This window comes from Aotus nancymaae, unplaced genomic scaffold (assembly GCF_030222135.1).
Source record: "Aotus nancymaae isolate 86718 unplaced genomic scaffold, 86718_ANA_hifiasm-v0.15.2.pri h1tg000250l, whole genome shotgun sequence".
NCBI lineage: Eukaryota > Metazoa > Chordata > Mammalia > Primates > Aotidae > Aotus > Aotus nancymaae.
The window spans coordinates 1,871,466-1,890,794 of NW_026988665.1; the positions used below are offsets into that span (position 1 = coordinate 1,871,466).

The 19,329-nt window shown below is 51.9% G+C and overlaps 2 protein-coding genes across 3 annotated transcripts in view; one reads left to right on the forward strand and one right to left on the reverse strand.

Annotated features, from left to right (window-relative positions):
* Positions 1-11,208, reverse strand: part of SSU72 (SSU72 homolog, RNA polymerase II CTD phosphatase) — a 30,729-nt gene extending 19,521 nt beyond the window's left edge. The window contains exons 1-2 of the mRNA XM_064371982.1: positions 10,840-11,208; positions 2,041-2,184 (exon numbers count right to left, since the gene is read on the reverse strand). Of these exons, the coding sequence (XP_064228052.1) occupies positions 2,041-2,184; positions 10,840-10,919 (224 nt within the window). The 5' untranslated portion in view covers positions 10,920-11,208. The remainder of the gene's footprint in view (positions 1-2,040; positions 2,185-10,839) is intronic.
* A 587-nt stretch (positions 11,209-11,795) lies between these two features.
* On the forward strand, positions 11,796-18,576 carry LOC135273071 (large ribosomal subunit protein eL19-like). Of its 2 annotated transcripts, none has more exons than XM_064371980.1 (2): positions 11,796-12,678; positions 14,299-18,576. In XM_064371980.1, exon 2 carries the CDS (start codon positions 15,070-15,072, stop codon positions 15,658-15,660), a length of 591 nt encoding a protein of 196 aa, XP_064228050.1. In that variant the 5' UTR covers positions 11,796-12,678; positions 14,299-15,069; the 3' UTR covers positions 15,661-18,576. The 2 variants fall into 2 exon arrangements, with proteins under 2 accessions (XP_064228050.1, XP_064228051.1); XM_064371981.1 differs by having other exon boundaries at positions 11,796-12,291.
* The last annotated feature ends 753 nt before the right edge of the window (positions 18,577-19,329 follow it).

Sequence of the window (19,329 nt, forward strand, 5' to 3'; positions counted from 1 at the left end):
GAGACCAGCGTGGCCAACAAGGTAAAACCCCGTCTCTACTAAAAATACAAAAATTAGCCAGGTGCGGTGGCGCACACCTGTAATCCCAGCTACCCGGGAGGCTGAGGCAGGAGAATGGCTGGAACCTGGGAGGCGAAGGCTGCAGTGAGCCAAGATCTCGCCACTGCACTCCAGCCTGGGCAACAGAGCGAGACTCCATCTCAAAACAAAAAAAATTGCAAGAATTGCTGGGCATGGTGGCTTATGCCAATAATCCCAATACCGGGAGGCCGAGGCAGGAGGATCGTCTGAGCACACAGGAGGCCAGCCTGGGCAAGACACGGAGACTTGCATCTACTTTAAAGAAACGCGGTGGCTCATGCCTGTAATCCCAGCACTTTGGGAGGCCGAGGCGAGTGGATCACGAGGTCAAGAAATCAAGACCATCCTGGCCAACATGGTGAAACCCCGTCTCTATTAAAAATAGAAAAAAATTAGCTGGGCCTGGTGGCGCGCACCTGTGATCCCAGATACCCAGGAGGCTGAGGCAGGAGAATTGCTTGAACCTGGGAGGCGGAGGTTGCAGTAAGCCGAGATCGCGCCATTGCACTCCAGCCTGGAGCCTGGGGACAGAGCAAGACTCTGTCTCAAAAAAAAAAAAAAAAAGAAACAAAGCCTGGCGTGCGGTGTGCACCCACAGTCCCAGCTCCTTGAGAGGCTGAGGCACAAGGACCATTTGGACCAGGAGGTCGAGGCTGTGACGGAGTGTGCTCCTGCACTTCAGCCTGGGGACAGGGTGAGACTCTGCTGGGGGGCAAGGGCAGGGATGGCGAGAGGGCCGATATGAAGACAAAAGCATTCCCGCTGGACGTCTAGTCTCTTTTCCTTTGGAATACGTTTGGCCTCTGTTCTGAGAACTACGCATCACTCACTGTAACAAAAGATGCACAAACTACCCATTAGTGTGGGGTGACCACAAAATGCCTGGTCAAAAACCTGGGCACTGATTATCATAACCACTGTGCAACTGGCACTGCATCCATCAGAATCTACTTTAAGATACTCTTCTTGGCCAGCACGGTGGTTCACACCTGTAATCCCAGCAGTTTGGAAGGCCGAGGCGGGCAGATAACGAGATCAAGAGATCGAGACCATCCTCGCCAACGTGATGAAACCCCATCTCTACTCAAAATACAAAAAGTAGCTGGGTGTGGTGGGAGCGCCTGTGGTCCCAGCTACGCGGGAGGCTGAGGCGGGGGATCACGAAGCCAAGAGTTGGAGACCAGCCCAGCCAACACAGTGAAACCCCATCTCTACTAAAAATACAAAAAATTAGTTGGGCATGGTGGTGGGCGCCTGTAATCTCAGCTACTAGGGAGACTGAGGCAGGAGACTCATTTGAACCCAGGAGGTGGTGGCTGCAGTGAGCCGAGATTGCACCATTGCACTCCAGCTTGAGCAACAAGAATGAAACTCCGTCTCAAAAAAAAAAAAGAATACTGTTCTCCTCACAGGAGCCTTAGCGGTAGAGCACTCTGTCTGTGTCCTCCTGAGGGGAAGGAACATTCCCTCCCATTATTTGCTTCTAACAGCCTGGAGAGCAAAATCAGCCCTCTAAGGACATCAGATGTGTGAAGCAGCCCGGGGCCATGTGTACCACATGGGCACGCACGCACACACGCACACGCACACACGCAGGCACCCCTACCTGGCAAAGGGAAGAATAGGGCAGGCCTGCAGTGTGAAAAGCAACAGGACTGTGGGTTCTGCTTCCTCACCTAAGCACCCCTGGTTTACAGCATGTCAGGACCCTCTGCTGGAGCACGTCAATGTAAACCTCACACCGTGCGCGCCTCACAACGCCTAAGGCCATGGGTGGCACTGGAACTAACCCGTGGACGATCCGATGTGCGCCAGGACTAGCAACCAAGCTCTCGCAAAGACAGAGGAGGAGCCAGTGTGTGCACTGCCCAGGGTGACAGCCTCCCGTGCCCGAGCCACACGTGACACCTTCCAGGGAGGACCACCCTGGGGGTTTTAAAGGGCAACCCGCTGGGATACAGTTCTTTGTCTTTCCTAAGAAGATCATTGTACATCTGGTCATATGTGGTTTTGAAATCATAAACATTGGGCTTGTCCGGAGCTGGTCCTGGAAGCTTCACGTGCGTCCCTGTTCCAAAGGATCGGACACTGAATCCCCGTTTGCTGAAAGACAAAAGCAGACAAAGAATCACAGTCAGACTAAGACACAAAATTCCAAAAGCAAGGCACATGAAATGGCAAAGAAACAAAATGAGTAATTTCATTGGCTGATACTAGAGAACAGGTCTTAAAATTTTTAATCTAGGACGGGTGTGGTGGCTCCCGCCTGTAACCCCAGCACTTTGGGAGGCTGAGGAGGGCGGGTCACAAGGCCAGGAGATGGAGACCAGCCTGGTCAACATGGTGAAATCTGGTCTCTACTAAAAATACAAAATTAGCTAGGTGCAGTGGTGGGCACCTATAATCCCAGCTACTCGGGAGGCTGAGGCAGGAGAATCACTTGAACCCAGGAGGCAGAGGCTGCAGTGAGCTGAAATCATGCCACTGCATTCCAGCCTGGGCAACAGAGCGAGACTCCATCTCAAAAAATAATAATAATAATTCTAATTAAATATTTTAGGCCAGGCATGGTGACTCACACCTGTAATCCCAGTGCTTCAAGAGGCTGAGGTGGAACAATTGCTTGAGCCCAGGAGTTTGAGAACAGCCAGGGCAACACAGTGAGACCTCACCTTGGCTGAGGCGGGAGGACAGCTTGAGCCCAGGCGGGCTGCAGTGAGCTGAGATCACACCACTGCACTCCAGCCTGGAAGACAGAGCAAGACCTTGTCTCAAATAAGTATAAAAACTCCAGAGTAAGTTACACAGAAGCTACGTAAAGGCAATCAGAACGGAACTGACCACTGCCAGGCTACATCTGAGCGTAGCTTGTTTAAGGCTGTTACTGTAAACGGACGAGGACGGACTGACGTGGATTTGGGGAAGATTTCACGGGAACATTTTAGTCCCTGGTCAGTGTCCCCGCTTTGCAGGATCCGAGTTCACAGCAGTCCTAAGGGACTTGGAAAGGTCACACTGCCTGCTCTCTGCGCCCAGCTCCTTTCCCGTATTTTTCAATTACAACTTGGGATGTGTGGCAATGTCTGGAAACACTTGTGGCTGTGAAACGAGGGGGTGCTACTGACATCTACAGGCTCGGGATGCCACCGATCATCCCAGCCACACGGGACAGACACACGAACAGCCCCTACGGTGAAGAAATCCGGCCCCACACGGTGCCAAGTGCTGAACTTCCACGTGCACAAAGAGCTTGTGTAAGAGGCCAGGCCAGGCGGCTCACGCCTGTAATCCCACTAGCTTGGGAGGCCGAGGTGGCAGATCGCCTGAACTCAGGAGTTTGAGTGAGACCAGCCGGGCCAACATGGTCAAACCCCGTCTCTAATAAAAATACAAAATTTAACCGAGTGTAGTGGTGCGCCTGTAATCCCAGCTACTTGCAGGCTGAGCCAGGAGAGCTGCCTGACCCCGGGAGGCGGAGGCTGCAGTGAGCCGAGATTGCACCACTGCACTCCCGCCTGGTGCCAGAGTGAGAGTCCGTCCCAAAAAAAAAAAAAAGAAAAGAACTGTGGCCTACCAGCAGCAATTCATGACAACAAACCTATGTCCAGGGCCACCCAAACTGTGAAACAGACCTGAAAACGCTAACATTAAAATTCATGACATTCAGTCATAACCACAGATCTTGATGGAACGTGAGGCTAAAGGAATGAAGTCAACTGTTGGTTGTGACTGAGAGGGTGACAGAGGCCCAGACGCCGGGCACACAACGGGCAGCACACCCGAGAAGGAGCAAGCACTTTTCCCCCTAAGCCTGAAACGACTTCCTTACCAATTCAGATAACATACGATAAAACACTTTCCATCAAAGCACAAGCAAGGGCCCGACACGGAGGCTCACATCTGTAATCCCACCACTCTGGTAGGCCGAGGCGGGTGGATCACTTGAGGTGAGGAGTTCAAGACCAGTCTGGCCAAAATGGTGAAACCCTGTCTCTACTAAAAACACAAAAATTAGTCAGGCATGGTGGCATAATCCCAGCTACTCAGGAGGCTGAGGCAGGAGAATCGCTTGAACCCTGGAGGCAGAGGCTGCAGAGCTGAGACTGTGCCACTGCACTCCAGCCTGGGTGACAGAGTGAGACTCCGTTTAAGGGAAAACAAAAAGCATAGACAAGCCCATAATAACGTGACCAGAGCAGCCCAGGGAAGCCCTGTCCGCAGCACCAACAGGAAGCACCACCTGCTGAGTCCCCTTAAGCAAGCCCATTTAAACACAAAGCACACTCTTTTCCCCAACACAATGTTCACGAATGGCAAAAAGGCTATTTAGCAACAGAAGCACTAATTTGCCTAAACTGATGCAACTGACAGGGCAGCCAGCTTGTGCTTCAACAGGGTTTCCCGCAGAAAAGCAAGGAGAGCTGGGAAAGCAGCCCTGACGCCAACCGGCTGCGCTTAAAGGGCCAGTGACTTTGCAGACTCATCTTCCAGACAACTGTCTTTACAAGTATCAAAAGGCCGGTAATCTCAGCACTTTCAGAGGCCAAGCAGGTGGATCACTTCAGGTCAGGCATTTGAGACCGGCCTGGCCAACATGGTGAAACTCTGTCTCTGCTTAAAAAAAAAAAAAAATCCAGGCATGGTGGTGGGCGCCTGTAATCCCAGCTGCCTGGGAGGCTGAGGTTGTGGTGAGCTGAGATCTCGCCACTGCATTCCAGCCGGGTGACAGAGAGAGACTCTGTCTCAAAAAAAAAAAAAAACAGGCTGGGCGCGGTGGCTCACGCCTGTAATCCCAGCACTTTGGGAGGCCGAGGCGGGTGGATCACTAGGTCAAGAGATCGAGACCATCCTGGTCAACATGGTGAAACCCCGTCTCTACTAAAAATATAAAAATTAGCTGGGCATGGTGGCGTGTGCCTGTAATCCCAGCTACTCAGGAGGCTGAGGCAGGAGAATTGCCTGAACCCAGGAGGTGGAGGTTGTGGTGAGCCGAGATCGCGCCATTGCACTCCAGCCTGGGTAACGAGCGAAACTCCGTCTCAAAAACAAAAACAAAAACAAAAAGAAGCTATCAGGCATGGTGGCTCACACCTACAATAATCCCAGCACTCTGGGAGGCCAAGCTGGGAGGATCACTTGAGGCCAGGAGTTCAATATCAGCCTGGGCAACGTGGTGAGACCCTGTCTGTAAAAATAAATAAATAAAATGAAAATAATAAAAATTAAAAAAAATTAGCAGGGCAAAGTGACACATGCCTGTAGTCCCATCTGCTACTCAGGAGGCTGAGGCAGGAGGATCACTTGAGCCCGGAAGTTCGAGGCTGCGGTGAGCTGTGATCGTGCCACTGCACTCCAGCTTGGACAACAGAGCGAGATCCTGTCTCAAAAAAAAAGAAAAAAACAAAATCAACCTCAATGCCAATCAGCCTGACTTTGAGCTACACAATGACCTCGTGTTTACAGAGCCCAAATAAATGGCTCATGGGCTATCACCATTTAAATCTGAGACTTGGAAAGTAAAAACAAAAACTCTTCTGAAATCGTAACATCCCTGAAAATGTATGCCATCATTAGTGAAATTTGGGACCTAACATATTTCAGTACGTTTCACATACACACATATACACCCCCACACATACATACACCCCCACACATATATACATACACATACATGTGCGTGCGCACACACACCCCCACATACATATACATATATACGTACATATACATGTGCACGCACGCACACACACACGCCTTCTATTAAGGTCAAGGATGAAACCATAAGAAAATCATCTTCAAAGCAAAGACAAATGCTCCCTCCTCCATGGGGACAAATCCCCTTTCCCGCTGGCCCTTGTCAGCACCTCTGCCATCACCGAGCCCCCCACAAAGCGAGAAGCGGTGGGGCCTCGGGTGACTCTACTGTTTCTCCCATACCCTGGGTCCCTCGAGTGCGAGCCTCGCCTCTGTTCGTCTGTCAGTTCCATCATGGCCAGAGACCCCGGGGTCCAGAGCCTCGTCATCGCTCCTAAGCCCTGGCTCCCAGCTGTGGGTTTTCTCTTCTCAGCTGCTATGAGTGGATATCCTAGAAGGGGGGTGAGGACCCCAGCAATGCCTCTGGGAGGGGCGCCCACGAGGGGCCTCTACAGCCCTGCGTCGCCCACCCTGGGACCCCTGGAGACACTATGCTCATCTTTCCAGAAATCACACCGCCCGGGAAAGTTGTAATTGAAAACTGACAGAATTCAGTCCAGTACTTTCTAAAAGTCTCTTACAACAACTTGTCTAGAGTTGCTATAATTAAAAACACAGCTTCCAAAAACTAACACATGCCGTAACATCTAGAAGATAGTCTGATATTAAAAAAAAATAGGCAGGCGCGGTGGCTCAACGCCCGCAAATCCCAGCACTTTGGGAGGCCAAGGTGGGCAGATCACGAGGTCAGGAGTTCAAGACTAACCTGACCGACACAATGAAACCCTGTCTCTAATAAAAATACAAAAATTAGCTGGGCATGGTGGCGCACTTGTAATCCCAACTACTCGGGAGGCTGAGGCAGGAGAATCGCCTGAACCCAGGAGGCGGAGGTTGCGGCGAGCCAAGATAGTGCCACTGCACTCCAGCCTGGGTGACAGAACCAGACTCCATCTGAAAAAAAAAACAAAAACAAAAACAAAAAAACCCACAAACCTAAGTGGTTCCCAGGAGACACGTTAATCCTCAGAGCATGAAGCGCTGTGGAAATGCACAGCAGAGCCTCCCGGCACCCCCAAAATGTAAGGCCTCCGAGGACTGGGATTTGGAACACGTGAGCCTCAAACACTGATGATCACCCCAGAGGACACTGTGATGTCAACACTTACCATCACTTGGATCTGTCAGGAAAATACAGGCCAAGCTCATTTTGTTTTGTTTTGTTTTTTTGAGACAGAGTCTCTTTTCTTTTTTCTTTCTTTCTTTTTTTTTCCCAAAACAGGCTTTCATCGTATCGGTCAGGCTGGTCTTGAACTCCCGACCTCAGGTGATACGTGCACCTTGGCTTCCAAAGTGCTTGGATTACAGGTGTGAGCCACCATGCCCGGCCGAGATGGAGTCTTACTCCCACCCAGGCTGGAGTGTAGTGGTGTGATCTCTGCTCACTACAACCTCTGCCCTCCCGGGTTCAAGCGGTTCTCCTACTTCAGTCTCCCAAGTAGCTGGGACGACAGGGGCCCACCACCATGACAGGCTAATTTTTGTAATTTTGGTAGAGACAGGGTTTCGCCACGTTGACCAGGATGGTCTGAATGTCTTGACCTTGTTATCCGCCTGCCTCGGCCTCCCAAAGTGCTGGGATTACAGGCATGAGCCACCGTGCCCAGCCGCTAATTTTCAATAGGGTAAAATTTTTATTTTTTTATTTTATTTTATTTATTTATTTTTTTTTTGAGACGGAGTTTCGCTCTTGTTACCCAGGCTGGAGTGCAATGGCGCCATCTGGGCTCACCGCAACCTCCGCCTCCTGGGTTCAGGCAATTCTCCTACCTCAGCCTCCTGAGTAGCTGGGATTACAGGCAGGCGCCACCATGCCCAGCTAATTTTTTGTATTTTTAGTAGAGACGGGGTTTCACCATGTTGACCAGGATGGTCTCGATCTCTTGACCTAGTGATCCACCCGCCTCGGCCTCCCAAAGTGCTGGGATTACAGGCGTGAGCCACCGCGCCCGGCTTATTTTATTTTTTTTGAGACAGAGTTTCACTCTTGTTACCCAGGCTGGAGTGCAATGGCGCGATCTCGGCTCACTGCAACCTCCGCCTCCTGGGTTCAAGTGATTTTCCTGCCTCAGCCTCCCGAGTAGCTGGGATTACAGGCACGCGCCACCGTGCCCAGCTAATTTTTTAAAAAATATTTTTAGTAGAGACAGGGTTTCACCTTGTTGACCAGGATGGTCTCGATCTCTTGACCTCGTGATCCACCCGCCTCGGCCTCCCAAAGTGCTGGGATGACCGGCGTGAGCCACACCGCGCCCGGCTGTTTTTCTGTTTTTATAGACAGGGACTTGCTCTGTCGTCCAGGCGGTTCAGTGGTGCAACTACAGCTCACTGCAGCCTCAACCTCTTGGGCTCGCGTGATCTTTAAGCCCCGTCTCCCAAGTAGCTGGAACTATAGGCACATGCAACCGCACGTGGCCAATTTTTTAAATGTTTGTAATAACGGGGGGCGGGGGGGTCTCGGGTCTCCCTGTGCTGCCCAGGGCTAAAACTTCTGGACTCAAGCAATCCTCCTTCCTCAGCCTCCCAAAGTGCTAAGACTATAGATGGAAAAGCCACCTTGACACACCCACCATTTTTAAAAGGGGTGAGTCACTGACCAGCTAGCTCTGTTCCTTCCTGTAGTTTCGTGCAGCCACAGCCACCTGCACACACACCTTTCCTGCTTTTTTCACTTATCACAAGAATTTCCTACGCTTTTCACAAACATCATTTAGGCCTCGAAGTCTCTCAATCTGACTTTCGCAAGCTTTCCGAGCTTGTAACAGAAAAACACTATCACATACATTTCCTAAGTAAGTTTTAAAACCCTCTAAATAAACCCAAACGAATAGTCAAAGCACATACATAGGTAATTTTCAAAAGCAGAAGTAGTCTGGGAATGGTGCCTCATGCCTGTAATCCAAATACTTTGGGAGGCTGACGCAAGAGGATCGTTTCAGCCCAGATATTCAAGGCTGAAGTGATGAGCTATGATCGTGCCTTACCCTGGCTCGAAAACAAACAAAAAGATGTGGAAATAACAACATATACAAATTCGAACTTCAATAGGCCGAGCTAAAGACAATGGAGACAAGAACACCCTGCTGTCCAGAGACCACTGAGCAGGAGAGGCGGAGTCATGTTTCCTAAGAGCCTGGAGTACTTCTTGCCCCTGTCAGCATCCAGACCTGTGTCGTGATGTGGAGGAAGAACCACCTACAAGATGGACAGGAGCCACAAGCTGCGCCGTGAACCCGGGCACTCTCTGTGCTGATGCCACAAGCTGCGCTGTGAACCCGGGCGCTGTGCGCCGATGCCACTGTTCTGTGGGTCTCTGCAGGAACCCCCCAAGCCCCTAAATTGGGCTGCTAAATTCTCCCGTTTGCCCCAGGGTATTATAGAAAATTATTTGTAAGAATACTGAAAATAAAACACACCTCGTGGTAATAAAAAGACAGCTGATGGGCTGGGCATGGTGGCTCACGCCTGTAATCCCAGCACTTTTGGAGGCTGAAGCCGGTGGATCACGAGTTCAGGAGTTTGAGACCAGCCTGACCAACATGGAGAAACTCTATCTCTACTAATACTAAAAAAAATGAGGCACGGTGGTGCCTGTAGTCCCAGCTACTCGGGAGGCTGAGGCAGGAGAATTGCTTGAACCTGAGAGGTGGAGGTTGCAGTGAGCCGAAGATCGTGCCACCGCACTCCAGCCTGGGTGACAGAGCGAGACTCCGTCTCCAAAAACCAAAAACAAAGACAAAAGCAAAAACCTTCATACTAATTTGTTAAGTTCAAATCATATAGTCTACTAAAAAAATAAAAATAAACAACTAGGCAAACACTGTGGACAATGTAGGCATCAGAAAGAATTAAAAACAGCATCAGCAGATTACGAACACCTCACACTGGTTTTCGTTTTTTTGAGACAGTCTCACTCTGTCGCCCAGGCTGGAGTGCAACGGCATGATCTCGGTTCGCTGCAACTTCCGCTTCCAGGGCTCAAGCGATTCTCCTGCCTCAGCCTCCTCAGTAGTTGGGATTACAGGCACGCCCCACCACACTCAGCTAAATTTTTCATTTTTAGTACAGAAGGGGTTATACCACCTTGGCCACACCCGGCCGTTAAGACGGGGTTTCACCAAGTTGGCCAGGTTGGTCTCGAACTCCAGAGTCGGCCTCCCAAAGTGCTGGGATAACAGGCGTGAACCAAAGAGAGGGATGCTAATTTTCCCACATTACTCAGTAAAGTTGGACTGTGATAAGAGAAGCGAGATGGGGCTTTCCTTTAAAGTTCACGTAGGTAACACTGCGGGGGAAAGCCGTTTCAATCTTCTCTTACTATCAAAGCTGACACATGTCCCCAATTCTAACTGTAACTCAGGTGGTAGGTTTCTGATTTTGCTATGTGACTGAACGAAAAACTTGTATCAAGCAGGAAGAAACCTTCATCAGACACAGGCTTCGCAAGAGTCACAGACGGCCAGTTAGCGGCGAATACAAAGTAGCGGGGCCAAACCGAGTCCACGTGGTATTCCAGAAACTACCGGTTGGAGGCCGTCCAGGGAGGAAGAGGATCTTTTGCAAAAGAAAACAAGAAGTAGCAAGCGCACAAATCCACGGCATGAAAAACCCAGACGGCTTTGTTATTTCCAACACCGTTCTACGCCGAGGTCATGTTGTGCGCGTTTCCAGCAAAGGTGACCAACGCCGCACACGAAACACCATGACCGGCCGCCGACGCGCGGCCCCTCACCTCGGCCGCTACCCTCGCCCCCGGCCCGGCCTCGGGGAGCTCGGAGGACCCCGGCAGCGGGCGCCTCGTCCCGGAACCGGCCTTCCCTGCGACGTCCGCCCGCGTGTGGGCGCCGCGCGCCGCCGTCCCGCTGCCATCCCCACCGGCCGACCCCCGAGCGCGGCCAGGCCCGGCTTCCTCCGGGGCGCCCGGCGCGGGCCAGGGGGAACCGGGGAGGAGGGCGGGCCGGCGGCCGGGGCTGAGCGCGCGGGGCCAGGGCGGAGCCCCCCAACTACCTGAGGATGTTGTGCGCCTCCATGCTCCGGTTCTGGTTGCTCGAGCACACCACCGCCACCCGCAGCGGGGACGACGGCATGGCGGCGGCCGCACAGCCCGCGGGGCTCCCGCTCGGGCTCCCACCCCACCGCGGCGCTTCCGCGCGAGCAAAATGGCGGCCGCAGCGGCCGGAAGCCGGCGACGCGGAAGCGGCGGTGCCGGCGGCGTAGCGGGCGGCGTCTGCGCGGCGGCCTCCCAGCCCGGCCCGAGCGGCGGGCACTGGCCTTCGGACGCGCTACACTCGGCGAGGCCGGGGGCGGCCCACGGCGCGCCGGGCCCCTGCGTCCGCAGCGGAGACCCGCACTCCGGAGGGCGCGGCTGAGCGTCACGGCGCCCGCGCCGGCGCCGACTGTGACGCGCCGAGTGTGACGCAAGCGCCGCGCCGAACGCCGGAGACGTCACAGGGTGTCGCCGCCGCCGCCGGGAAAGCTGCGCAGCGCGCCGAGTCTCGTGTCCTGGGACGATGTAGGCGAAGCGGTGCGTCCCCTCGGTCCCCGGGGGCCCGTCGTTCGTTCCCGCTCCCGCCGCCCCCCGACTCGTCGCGCTTCTCTAGACCCGTTCCCTGCGCTGTCCCCGAGACGCACAGACATTCCCGCGTTCTGAGGGTCGCTCCCGCCCGGGAGCGTCGGAGCAGGAGCACGTCGCTCTTTGATGAAAGCCCTTCAGCGCGGCACGTTTCCGGGAGGGCGCCGGCCTGTGACACGGCTGCTTGGGAGCGCGCGCCGACCGGGGCCTTCCTCGCCCCGGGCTTCCTCGGAGAGCCCGCCGGCTGGCCTGAGATCTGGATGAAGTTACAGAAAATCGGGTCGACGCGCCGTGTGACTCCCCGGCTACGCCTGTCTCCCGGAGGCAGCCTTGCAGCAGCGGGCGGGGGGTTGGCGGTTTTTGTGGGGGCGCCACAGAGGGGAGAGGAATGATGACGATTGTCAACCTAAGGCAGAGGGGACAACTGAAAATCGTATTTATTTGGGAATAGGGCGCTGGGGAATATGCGTGCCCTAATAGTCAACGATTTGCTCATTCTGGAAAGTACAGAGACTTTTTTTGGAGACGGGGTTTCACCATATTGGTCAGGCTGGTCTCGAACTCCTGACCTCAGGTGATCCACCTGCCTCGGCCTCCCAAAGTGCTGGGATTACAAACGTGAGCCACCGCGCCCAGCCCGAAAGACGATGATTTTTAAAGGAAAAATGAAGAGGAAGATAACAGTTTGGAAATAACCTCGCTACAAAGATCAGTAACAGGCATTTGCTGTGCCGATGTCCTTGCCGAAGTATCTTTTGTGTGAGGTTCCCTGACTGCAAGGTTGTGCTTTGTGCAGAATCTCGTGATAGTTTTCCGTCCTGTTTATTCATGAGGACTCTCCCTTCATGGCCTCTTCCCAGCTCTGTTTGTCAGAGTGTTTTAAACACGTGAGTCCACTTTTATTTTGACAACTTGGCTGTTTTCCCCTTGTGACCGAGCTCTTTCTCCAAATGCATCGCTAGTCAATCGTCCTGTAGTCAGGTTTCCGAAGTCCCCGTGCTGGGATGAGCTTGTCCCAGGTAGCTGACCTGGTCTCTGGCTGGAGAGAGAGGCTGCTCGGCAGTCATTGGCAAAACCCTTTTTACCACATTTGAGGAGCAAAGGAGGTTCGAAACTGTGGCTCTCAGGCTGTCTACCGGAGTCCATTATTAACTTCACTGTTTGTCACTGCTGTAGTCTTCTGTCATCTCAAAGTGCTGTGTCACCGTTATTCTGTTAGAAACTGTACTTCTGCAAAACATTACAATGAACAAGTTTAAAGGGGAAAACACAAGGTAAAGTTAATAGGAATATGTTATGCCAGTTTGCATATTGGTTTTGACCCGTGAATCTAGGCTTAAAGGAAAGCAAGATGATGATGATGATTAGAAAACAAAAAAGGTAAAAGGCAGGGCAGGGTGGCTCATGCCTGGAATCTCAGCACTTTCGGAGGCTGAGGTGGGCAGATTACGTAAGGTCAGGAGTTCAAGACCAGCCTGGCTAACGTGGTGAAACCCCGTTCCTACTAAAAATACAAAAAATTAACTGGGCGCGGTGGCGAGCACCTGTAGTCCCAGCTACTTGGGAGGCTGAGGCAGGAGAATCGCTTGAACCCAGGAGGTGGTGGTCACAGTGAGCCAAGGTTGCACCACTGCACTCCGGCCTGGGTGACAGCAAGACTCCATCTCAGAAGAAGATTGGAAATGAAAGGAAACCGATTGAATAAATCATGTGGCCATAGGGAATTAGGCGAGATTTGTAACCGTGTGCCCGATTTCTTTTTTTATTTTGTTTTTGAGGCGGAGTCTCACTCCGTCACCAGGCTGGAGTGCAGGGGCGTGATCTCAGCTCACTGCAACCTCCATCTCCCGGGTTCAAGTGATTCCCCTGCCTCAGCCTCCCGAGTAGCTGGGACTAAGGCGTGCACCACCAAACCCAGCTGATTTTTTTTTTTTTTTTTTTGTATTTTAGTAGAGACGGGGTTTCACCATGTTGGCCAGAGCCCCAGCTCCTGACCTCGTGATCCGCCCACTCGGCCTCCCAAGGTTCTGGGATTACAGGCATGAGCTACTGTGCCTGGCCCATGTACCTCTTTTCTTATTCTGTGTAAATGGGTCTCAGTGTTCCCAGAGGAATTTATCCAGGTACAGTATATAGTATCAACAGAATTATTTGGTACCTTATTTAACCAATAGGTACTAAAGATCTCTTAGGTCAGGCTTGGTGAAGTTACCAGCAGAAGCTATTGATTGTGAAATGTCAATTATACCATTGATGGCAGTGGCAGCCTCTCTCGAACGACTGCTGGGAAGATGCTTGCTGCAGCAGGGGGAGCTCAGCTGGGACTGGGTGTGCCACGGAGCACATAGGAGCCCTGCCCCCTTCCAAGTTGACAGGACAAGAGCCCCACCCTCCTGAGTGCAGCTGCATCTGCCCAGCTACATCTGTGGACCCAGGCATCCCTGCACTCTGGGGGCTGGGAAGCCTCGCCGCCCCACTCCTGAAAGCTCAGAAGTACCTGCACCTGCTATCTGGCCTCTCCCCACTCCCAACAAAGCTGAGGCCGAGCCCAGGTGCTGTTGCAACCCAGCCATGTGTGTGCGCACTCAGGGCAGTGCTGATATGCTAGTCCCCTGCTGCCTCGTCCCCCTCTGGACTTTGGGTGCTGACAAGCATGGGAGCGAGGTTGAGGAGGGCCTGAGGGCAGCTCAGCCCACTCTTGTGGGCGACCCTTGGGCTGAACAGCCGGCGGCCTGTGGATGGAATAATTGATGGCAGCAAGAGGCAGACAGGCTCCTGGGGTGGGTGTCCAGTGAAGACCCATCACTTAGGGACAGCCTGAAAGATGGGGGCTAGGCTGCCACTTCTGGGTGGAGTCTGCTGCCCAGAATGAGAATTTATGGTGCTTTTTCTAGGCCCATCCGTGGCTGCCCATGGACCAATCAGCACACAGTTTATCCCTTCTGAAGCCCATAAAAACCCCAGACTCAGCCATACTCACAGTGACGTCAGGACTACCGGCTGTGGGAAGGATCTATCCACATCGGATCTCCTCAGCTCGTCTGGAGGAACTGCCTGTTGAAAGGAGCTGCTCACTTTGGGTCTCCTGAGAGCTGTTCTGTCGCTCAGTGAAGCTCCTCTCCTCCTTGTTCACCTTCTGGTTATCCGCACACCTCATTCTTCTGGATGCAGTTTGGTGAACATTCTGTGTGATCCATGCATCAGGCATGAGACTTGTCCCTTCACATTTATCTAGTTTGACCTGGCACAGTGGTTTGTGCTTGTAGTCCTAAGACTTTGGGAGAACAATGTGAGAGAATCTCTTGAGATCAGGAATCTGAGACCAGACTGCTCAATATAGCTAGATCCATCTCTATTTTTAAAATATTGGCCGGGCATGCTGGCTGATGCCTGTAATCCCAGCACTTTGGGAGACCGAGGTGGGTGGATCACGAGGTCAGGAGTTTAAGACCAGCCTGGCCAAGATGGTGAAACCCTCTCTATTAAAAATACAAAAATTAGCCGGGCGCGATGGCTCACACCTGTAATCCCAGCACTTTGGGAGGCTGAGGCGGGTGGATCACGAGGTCAAGAGTTCGAGACCAGCCTGGCCAACATGGAGAAACCCCGTCTCTACTAAAAATACAAAAATTGAGCTCTTTCCTTTCGCTGCTGCGGCCGCAGCCATGAGTATGCTCAGGCTTCAGAAGAGGCTCGCCTCTGGTGTCCTCCGCTGTGGCAAGAAGAAGGTCTGGTTGGACCCGAATGAGACCAATGAAATCGCCAATGCTAACTCGCGTCAGCAGATCCGGAAGCTGATCAAAGATGGGCTGATCGTCCACAAGCCTGTGACGGTCCATTCCCGGGCTCGCCGCCGGAAAAACACCTTGGCCCGCCGGAAGGGCAGGCACATGGGCATAGTTAAGTGTAAGGGTACAGCCGATGCCCGAATGCCAGTGAAGGTCACATGGATGAGGAGAATGAGGATTCTGCGCCGGCCGCTCAGAAGATGCCGGGAATCCAAGAAAATTGATCGCCACATGTATCACAGCCTGTACCTGAAGGTGAAGGGGAATGTGTTCAAAAACAAGCGGATTCTCGTGGAACACATCCACAAGCTGAAGGCAGACAAGGCCCGAAAGAAGCTCCTGGCTGACCAGGCTGAGGCCCGCAGGGCTAAGACCGAGGAAGCGCGCAAGCGCCGTGAAGAGCGCCTCCAGGCCGAGAAGGAGGAGATCGTCAAGACTTTGTCCAAGGAGGAAGAGACCAAGAAATAAAAGCCCCCCCTTTGTCTGTACATACTGGCCTCTGTGATTACATAGATCAGCCATTAAAATAAAACGAACCTTTAAAAAAAAAATACAAAAATTAGCCGGGCATGGTGGCACACCTGTAATCCTAGCTACTCGGGAGGCTGAGGCAAGGGAATTGCTTGAACCTGGGAGGTGAATGTTGTGGTGAGCCGAGATCATGCCACTGCACTCCAGCCTGGGCAACAAGAGCAAAACTTAGTCTCAAAAAAAAAAAATTGGCCGGGTACGGTGGCTCACGCCTGTAATCCCAGCACTTTGGGAGGCCGAAGTGGGTGGATCACGTGAGGCCAGGAGTTCGAGACCAGCTTGGCTAACATGGTGAAACCCCGTCTCTTAAAAAAAAAAAAAAAAAGATATGTATACACATATATATACACACATATACATATACACATGTAACATGTATATACATGTGTGTGTATGTAAATGAGTTTATTAAAAGGGATATTAATTTTTTTTTTGAGACAGAGTCTTTTTTTTTTTGAGACGGAGTTTCACTCTTGTTGCCCAGGCTGGAGTGCAATGGCGCGATCTCAGCTCACCGCAACCTCCGCCTCCCGGGTTCAAGCAATTCTCCTGCCTCAGCCTCCCGAGTAGCTGAGATTACAGGCGTGCCCCACCATGCCCAGCTAATTTTTGTATTTTTTAGTAGAGACGGGGTTTCACCATGTTGACCAGGATGGTCTCGATCTCTTGACCTCGTGATCCACCTGCCTCGGCCTCCCAAAGTGCTGGGATTATAGGCGTGAGCCACCGCGCCCGGCCCGAGACAGAGTCTTGCTCTGTTGCCCAGGCTGGAGTGCAGTGGTATGGTCTTCCCTCACTGCTACCTCCATCTCCCGGGTTCAAGTAATTCTCATGCCTCAGCCTCTTGAGTAGCTGAGATAATAGGTGCCTGCCACCACGTCTGGCTAATTTTTGTATTTTTAGTAGATACTGGTTTCACCATCTTGGCCAGGCTGGTCTTGAACTCCTGACCTCGTGATCCACCTGCCTTAGCCTCCCAAAGTGCTGGGATTACAGGCATCAGCCACCACACCTAGCCTATTAACTTTTTTTTGAGACAGGGTCTTTCTCTGTTGCCCAAGCTTGAGTGCAGTGGTGAGATCAAGGCTCACTGCAGCCTCAAACACTCAAGCTCAAGTGACCCACCTCAGCCTCTCAAGTAGCTGTGAATACAGCCGTGCATCATTATGCCTGGCTAATTTTTTCTTATTTTTATTTTTTTTGAGACAGAGTCTTACTGTCACCCAGGCAGGAGTGCAGTGGCATGATCTCCACTCACTGCAGCCTCTGTCTCCCAGGTTCAAGCGATTTTCCTGCCTCAGCCTCCTGAGAAGCTGAATTACAGGCACGTGCCACCACACCTGGCTAATTTTTGTATTTTTTAGTAGAGACGGGCTTTCACCATGTTAGTCAGGCTGGTCTTGAACTCCTGACTTTGTGATCTGCCCCCCTCAGCCTCCCAAAGTGCTGGGATTACAGGTGTGAGACACTGCACCCGGCCATACCCAGCTAATTTTTTATTTTCATTAGAGACAAGGTCTTGCTATGTTTCCAGGGCTCATCTTGAACTCCCGGGCTCAAGTGATCCTCCCACCTTAGCTTCCCAAGGTGTTGGGATTACAGGTATGAGCCACCATACCCAGCCAAATCAGAATTTTAAATACACGTGTATGTTGTCAATAACTCAGAAGATACAGCTTTTTCATTAAACCAATAATATCAAATTAGTTTCATTCATCAAATAGTTACACACAAAAAAGATCATTTTATTTTCGGTGACTTTATAGTTTTATGACCTCAAAACATCTAGTAGAGACAAGTACAAAACTATCTGACTAGTAAACTCAGGCAGAAACGTATGCTGCAAATTTTTATGACATTTCTATTTTTATTTTGTCAGCAAATTTAAAATCAGCTTATTTATCAAAGACTTATAGCCTGGGAAGTACGGGAAGACCCCATCTCTACAAAAAATGTAAAAATTCACCCAGTGTAGTGGTGTGCACCTGTAGTCCCAGCTACTCAGGATGCTGAGGTGTGGGAATCACCTGAGCCCAGGAAGGTCAAGGCTGCAGTGAGCTGTGGTCACACCACTGCACTCCAGTCTCGGGGACAGTGAGACTCTGGAAAAAAATATATAAGAACTAAAATGCACGTAGGTGAATTTATGTTGTATATGAGCACGAAGCCAATCTGAGTAGAAGTTCTTAAGTGGTTTCTGTCCACATAGAGGCACAACATACACGCACATATGCGTAAACGCCTGAACACAGATACGCAGAGCTCTCACTGCTTCCATTTTATTTCATTCTTTTATTATTATTATTATTATTTTTGAGATGGAGTCTCTGTCACCAGGCTGGAGTGCAATGGCACGATCTCCGCTCACTGCAACCTCCACCTTCCAGGTTCAAGCGATTCTCCTGCCTCAGCCTCCTGAGCAGCTGGGATCACGGGCACATGCCACCATGCCCAGCTAATTTATTTTGTATTTTTAGTAGCGGCGGGGTTGCACCATGTTGGTCAGGCTGGTCTTGAACGCCTGACCTCATGATCTGCCCACTTTGACCTCCCAAAGTGCTGGGATTACAGGTGTGAGCCACCGCGCCCGGCCCAACCCCAGTACTTTTAAGAGGCCAAGGTAGGCGGATTGCCTGACCTCAGGAGTTCGAGACCAGCCCGGGCACATGGTGAAACCCTGTCTCTACTAAAATACAAAAAATTAGCTGGGCGTAGCAGTGGGCATCTGTGGTCCCAGCTACCCAGGAGGGTGAGGCAGTAGAATTGCTTGAACCTGGGAGGTTGCAGTGAGCCGAGATTGCACCACTGCACTCCAGCCTGGCAACAGAGCGAGACTCTCCTAAAAGAGAGAAATTATTTGCCCACCCATAGTTATTTGCGATAGGTGAAGAATGGCCACAAGTTCCTTGTGGTTCCTCTCATCAAGACGTGGTCTGTTTTGTATCCCTTGAATCCGATCAAACGCCTGTGATTTGCTCTGACCAAAGGAACGTAGCAGACTGACATTCTCCCAGCCCCGTTCCAGGCCCAGAACCCAAGAAATTTGCAGCTTCTGCTCTCACTCTCTCGGAGCCCTGAAGCTGAACCAGCCTGCTCGACAAGCCACGTGGAAGAGAGCCAAGTAGCCCCAAACAACAGCCTGTCACCTGCCAGACAAGTCGGGCTGTCCTAGACCGTTCAGGCGCAGCTGAGGCGACAGCTGACCGCAGCTCCGTGAGGGACCCCAGCCCAGACTGCCAGACCACGGAATTGTGGACAAATAAATGACCTGTTCTTAGCTGTCAGCTTTTGGAGTGGTTTGTTACACAGCAAAGGCTAACTGATACACAATTCCTCATTTCTCTTCTGGTAATGAGATCCCAGTTCCTTTTTCCTCCCTTTTTAGATGGAGTCTTGCTCTGTCGCCCAGGCTGGAGTGCAGTGGCCTGATCTCGGCTCACTGAAACCTCCACCTCCCAGGTTCAAGCAGCAGTTCTGCCTCAGTCTCCCAAGTAGCTGGGACTACAGGGGTGTGCCACCACGCCCGGCTGATTTTTGTATTTTTAGTAGATACGGGGTTTTACCATGTTGGCAAGGATGGTCTTGAACTCCAGATCTCGTGATCCC